Source organism: Pteropus vampyrus, unplaced genomic scaffold, assembly GCF_000151845.1.
Source record: "Pteropus vampyrus isolate Shadow unplaced genomic scaffold, Pvam_2.0 Scaffold250, whole genome shotgun sequence".
In the NCBI taxonomy this organism is placed as follows: Eukaryota; Metazoa; Chordata; class Mammalia; order Chiroptera; family Pteropodidae; genus Pteropus; species Pteropus vampyrus.
In genome coordinates this window covers 882,368-888,471 of record NW_011889031.1, presented here as the reverse complement: position 1 = coordinate 888,471, position 6,104 = coordinate 882,368, and the positions used below count along the sequence as shown (strand labels likewise).

At 46.9% G+C, this 6,104-nt stretch overlaps 1 protein-coding gene across 1 annotated transcript in view; it reads left to right on the top strand.

The window, feature by feature from the left end:
• Positions 1-6: 6 nt before the first annotated feature.
• Positions 7-6,104, top strand: part of TRPM4 (transient receptor potential cation channel subfamily M member 4) — a 19,513-nt gene continuing 13,415 nt past the window's right edge. Inside the window, exons 1-5 of the mRNA XM_023520168.1 lie at positions 7-63; positions 3,946-4,075; positions 4,177-4,397; positions 5,383-5,495; positions 5,861-5,938. Of these exons, the coding sequence (XP_023375936.1) occupies positions 40-63; positions 3,946-4,075; positions 4,177-4,397; positions 5,383-5,495; positions 5,861-5,938 (566 nt within the window). The 5' untranslated portion in view covers positions 7-39. The remainder of the gene's footprint in view (positions 64-3,945; positions 4,076-4,176; positions 4,398-5,382; positions 5,496-5,860; positions 5,939-6,104) is intronic.

The following is a 6,104-nucleotide window of genomic DNA, read 5'->3' as shown; positions in this document are numbered from 1 at the left end:
GACCTGTTCCTCTGGGCACTGCTACTGAACAGGGCTCAGATGGCTTTGTACTTCTGGGAGTTAGTGAGTGCTGACTTGATCTGTGATTCTACTCTCTCTTACGTCCTTGACCTTCAGTTTGACAAGAATCCGATGTCCCTGCAATAGGATTGATACCCTGACCTCTGAAGTCACCCTGACCCTCATCCCGTCTTCCATCCCTGATATATGACTCCGACTGTTGCTTCTTCCTTTAGTTCTTATTCCCCCGCCCCCCCCCACCCCCATACCAGGCATTTCTTGTAACTTGCCTTTTCTCTTAACAACATATACTGGGCACTTTCCCTTATTCATACGTGTGATTCGATCTCATGATGCCTGTATGAGGAAGTTAGACGTTATCCTGTGTCCTATGGGGAGTCCTTTAAATACCGGTACACTTGCCATTTAGATATGTCAATCGTTGTAGCTGCAGTGTAGACCGGGACAAAACTAGAGTCAAGGAAGCCAGGTAAGAAGGTGGAGCTGGGGTCCTCCAGGCAGCCAGGTGGAGGGCCCGGACTCCAGCAGGTGAGCTAGAGCTGTTGGGACACATTTGAGAAGTCTGAGGAGTTAAAACAAAGTAAATAAAAGAGTTACAGGATTCAAATAGGATCTAAGACAGCTCTAATTTTTACACCATAGAAGTCTTGACAGGACTTCTTAAGCCTTGGGTTGTTTTCAGCCTATCAGGTCGGGGGTTACATATAGACTTTTTTTCACTGAGATGAAGTTCATATAACATAAAATGCACCATGAAAGTTATTGAAAACTTTATAATTCAGTAACTTTGAGTACAGCCACCTCTATCTAGTTCCAGGGCGTTTTCAGCACCCTAAAAGGAAGAATCCTGTTCCCCTTAGGCAGTCACTTCCTTTACCTCCTGTCCCCAGGCCGGGCAACCACTGACCCGCTTCCTGTCTGTGTGGGTTTGCCTCTTCCGGATATTTTATGTAGATGGGATCATATAACGTGTGGCCTTTTCTATTTGACTTCTTTCGCTTAGCACACTGTGTTCATGGGTCTCCATGTAGCACGCATCAGAATTTCCTTCCTTTTTCAGGCAGGATAATATCCCATTGTATGATATACTACATTTTGCGAATCCATCCATCTGTTGATGTCGTGAGCTGTTTTGACTTTTTGGCTATTGTTAATAATGCTGTCGTGAGCATTGGTGTACAAATATTTGTTTCAGTCTCTGCTTTTAGTTGTTTTGAGTACATATCTAGGAATGGAATTGCTGGATCACAAGGTAATTCTAGGTGTAGTGTTTTTTTTTTGTTTGTTTGTTTTTGTTTTTTTGAGGAACCACCATACTGTTTTCCTGGGTGGCTGTACCCTTTTACATTTCCATCAGCAATGCACAAGGGTTCCAATTTTTCTATATCTTCACCAACACTTGTTATTTTCTGTTTGTTCGCTCTGGCTAATTGCCATCCTAATGGGTGTGAAGTGGTATCTCACTGCAGTTTTGATTTGCATTTCGTTAATGATTAGTGATGTTGAGCATCTTCCCACGTGCTTATTGGTTACCTATGTGTCTTTGGAGAAATTTCTATTCAAGTCTTTTGCCCATTTTTCAACTGAATTGTTTGTCTTTTTTGTTGTCGAATTGTAAGAGTTCTTTATATCTTTTTGGATATTAATCCCTTATTAGATATAGGATTTGCATATCTCTTCCCTTCTATTCTGTGGGTTATCTTTCACCTTGTTGACAGTATTCTTTAATGCACAAAAGTTTTAAATTTTGATCAAGTCCAGTTCGTCTATTTTTTCTTCAGTTGCTTACACTTTTGGTGTCACATCTAAGCAACCATTGCCAGATCTAAGGTCATGAAGTTTTATCCCTATGCTTTCTTCTAAAAGTTTTATAGGTTTACAATTATCTGTTACAGTTATTTAATCCTACGTGTTGATTTTATTGAGATTCTTTGTGTGTAACGAGTCATTTCTCCTTTGCTGTTTTCAAGATCTCTTTGTTTTTTACTTTCAACAATATGATTAAAATGTTTCTCAGTGTGGATCTCTTTGAATTTTCCTATTTGGAGTTCCTTGATCTTCTCGGATGTATAAATTCATGTTTTTAATCTGATTTGGGAAGTTTTAGGCCATTATGTCTTCAAATATTCTTTCGATTCCTTTCTTCTATCCTCCTTTTTTGGACTCCCATTATGCAGATATTGGTATGTTTGATGTTGTCCCACAGGTTTCTTATGGCCCGTTTATTTTCTTTCTTATTTTTTCTTTCTGCACCTCAAACTGGATAATCTCAATTGACCCATATTCCAGTTCATAAATTCTTTCTTCCGCCACCTCAAAGCTGCTGTTGAGCCTTTGCAGAAAAGTTTTTATTTCAGTTATTTTCACTTTTCAGCTCCAGAATTTCTATATGGTTTCTTTTAATACTTTCTCGCTCTTTATTCATATTCTCTATTTGGGGAGACATTATTCTCTCAGCTCCTTTGTTTGATTGTCCATGATTTCCTTTAGCTTTTTGAGCATATTTAAGAGAGTTGATTTAAGGTCTTTGTCTAGTAAGTCTAGAGTCTTAGCTTCCTCAGGGACAGGTCCTATTAATCTCTTTTTTCTCGTGAACGGGCCATACTTTCTTGTTTCTTTGCATGCCAAATAATTTTTTGTTGAAAACAGGACATTTTGAATATTATAATATGACAATGCTGGAGATCAGCTTGTCCCCTCTCTCCAGGGTTTGATTTTGTTTCTCATTGTGGTTTGTTGTTGTTGTTTGTTTAGTGACTTTTCTAAGTTATTTTTGTAAAGTGTCTGTTCTTTGTGATGCGTGGCCACCGAAGTCTCTGTTCTGTTATTAGCTCAATGACAAGCTAGTGACTTGACAGAGATTCCTTAAATGTTTGGAGCAGGAAAAAAAAAAACAAACAAAAAAAAACGAAACTCTCCCAGTTCGCATGTTTGCTCTGTGTTGGAGCTGTCTTTCAAAACTTAGGCAGGCTGTTTACAATTCTGCCTTAGCCATCGCTTTCTGCTTTTGTTGCCTAAAGGTCAGCCAGGAGTGAAAGCTTAGGGTTTTCTTTAGTCTTCACTGAGCACGCATCTGGTCTCGGTCGTGCATGCAGTTTTCCTGGTACACATAGGAGCTTTTCCAACCCCTTATTCTCTCAAGTATCTCCTTCCCCAGCCACTTCCCTCCAAAGTTCTTCAGTGTATCTATTACTAGCCTAGGCTGTTATTCTTTGCCATAGGGAGCCGAGGCTAAATATTTTTATTTTAAAATGCTTTCAAGCATCACCTGGGAAGTCACTTCTGTCCTGGGGAATATTCAAGAACAGTGAAACAAAGGCAAGCCCCTGAGCTGTTTCTTCAGGGAGCCACCAGCTGGGGCCACACACACAACCGCAATTATTTAAGAATAATATCTGAATTGCTCCTTCTGGTACCCAAAACGCACACCTGCAAGGCTGCCACCGAGCTGGGGAGTTGGCCATGGTAAGCGGGTTCGTGAAAATGTCACAGTGCTCTTTTACTAAAATGTAGCAGTTTCTTTCTTCATTAAGCATTTTCCTGTTTATTATAAGTTTTATACTGGATTCAGGAATTCTGAAAAAATTGATTCTGACAGTTTTTGCCAGCTTATTTGTTGCTTTGGTGGAGGGACGGATGTTTGAAGTTCTCTACTCAGCAATTTTAGGTGACATCTCCAACTGCTTCTTGTCTATAACTTCTGGTGTCATTCTAACTCCAGCTCAACCCCTGGCCTCTGAACCACCTGACTTCGGACATTTTCAACTGATGTCTAGTTTCTTCCAGATCCTTCTACAAACATTACTTTATCCTTGGCCTCTGTTGACACCTCCCTTGATTACAGGCGTTTTTCTCGCCCCCACCCTCTGTGACCCTCACTCCAAAATCCGATCCTACCCATGACAGCTCTTTTTGTCTCTCCAGGGATCCAATGCTGTGGCCTCAGCTCTTGGGGCCTGTTTGCTGCTCCGAGTGCTGGCGCGCCTGGAGTCTGAGGCCGAGGAGGGAGCGCGGAGGAAGGACCTGGCGGCCAAGTTTGAGGGGCTGGGTGTTGGTACGTGGGGCCTGGGTGCCTGGGGGCAGGGACAGGGCGCCTCCGCGAAGCGGGTGAGCGCGTCTCCCCACTCCTCTCGTAACCCTGCCCCTCCCTTTCAGGCCCCTCATCTCTCCCCTCGCACCACCTCTCTACTCGCTTCTCTACCTCTGACATAAATCCCCTGCCCCCCCCAGACCTCTTTGGCGAATGCTACCGCAGCTGCGAGGAACGGGCTGCTCGCCTGCTCCTCCGACGCTGTCCATTCTGGGGGGGTGCTACCTGCCTCCAGCTTGCCATGCAGGCCGATGCCCGTGCCTTCTTTGCCCAGGATGGGGTACAGGTGAGTATCTGAGACACCAACATCCCGAGCAGCCCTCGCTGGACTCTGGGAGCTGTGGAGGATAAGCCCCTGCCGTGGTGGGCAGTCCGAGGTCTTGATCGGTCCCGCCCTCCGGAGGCCACGCCTCCTCCTGAAAGTCTCCTCCCTCTCAGAAAGGCCAGTCTTCCCATAAGAGGCCCCTCCCCCTGCCACGAGAAAGCCCACCTCCCCACGGCAAAGCCCACCCTCTTAAAAGGTTCCACTCCAGGTACAGGAATTCCCGATGACTCTAATGGGAAGTTCCAATTCTCACCCGAAGAAAACCCTTCCCGCTCCCTTAAGAGATCCCCAGTGCCAGGTCTCGGCAATTAAAATGACCTCACCAGCCAAGCTCTGGTTCCGGAAATCCCAGTCTTCCTGCAGGAAGCCCTGCTTGTCCCCTACAGCTCCCCCATCCTGCCCACCCTGACGTTTTGCACTTTCTCAGCATCCTTCATCTAAATCTGGAGTCCCACGGAGTCCCACCCTCAGGACAGGAAATTCCGCCTTCCCAATGGGAAGTCCCGTCCTCAGCTGTCGGAATGATTGGATTGTCATTTCAAGGAACCACCCAGAGTTCTTTGCTTTGAATGGTGCTTCAACTCATAGGTTCCATTCTGTGCCCCTTCCTTAACCGCCTTGTGCCCCACCTGTGAACAGGGAGAACATCCTAGTACCTGTCTTCCTGGGGGTGTGGTGAGGGTTAAATGAGCTAATCTCTGTCAAGTGCTCAGCCCGCTTAGTACCTGGCATATTGTGTTAATAATTGTTGCCCGTTTAACTCTACGAGCTAAAACCTGGGACAGTTGGTCCTTGCCTTCGACCGCCTTCCCCCCCACCCCGATAGTTTTGGTCCCCACATCGAGCACTTGCTCTGTGCCCTGGAGCTGTGGCCCAGTTCTTGCTTAGGTCCTTGGGAGGGGGCAGGGGAGAGATTCGGGGTCCTAATCCTTCCCACGCTCCACAGTCTCTGCTGACTCAGAAGTGGTGGGGGGAGATGGACAGCACCACGCCCATCGGGGCCCTGGTTCTCGCCTTCTTTTGCCCGCCACTCATCTACACCAACCTCATCACCTTCAGGTCAGTCCCTTGAGGTTAGACTGGCAAGAAGCGGGGTGCTCAGCTTCCCTCCTTCTCACTGCTGGCCATCTTTCTACTCAACCTGTCGGGTGCTTCCTCCCCCCCGCCCCCCCCACTCTCTTTCCCTTCTCAGACTGAGGGCGTGTTCTGGAAGGTGAGCTTTTGGGGGGCTATTTGTATCTGTAGGGGCAATTCCTCTGCCCTCTGGCATGGCTCTGGGGGAACGTCCCTTTGAGGTGACTCTAAGGGGGCACTTCTCTGTGTCCCCGCTGTGTCTCTGGGTGAAGAAGTTGGGCGTCACTCACGAATTCTTCTCCCAGTCTCCTTTCCCGACTTTTCTCACTCTGTGCTTCTCTCCGTGCCAGGAAGTCAGATGAGGAGCCCACACAGAAGGACCTGGCATTCGACACGGATAGGGGCCTCAATGGGGAAGGACCGGTCAGGTGAGTGTGGCGCCAGCGCCACGTGAGGTGGGCATCGCGGGCAGCTGCAGGAACACCAGGTATGGGGAGGGGAGGAGTTGGGCTTCAGGGGGTGGTGGCTTCTGCGGCCACTGAAGATACTGAGGAAGTGTCCCAAATGCCGGGCTCAAGGCTTGGTTCAAGGTTT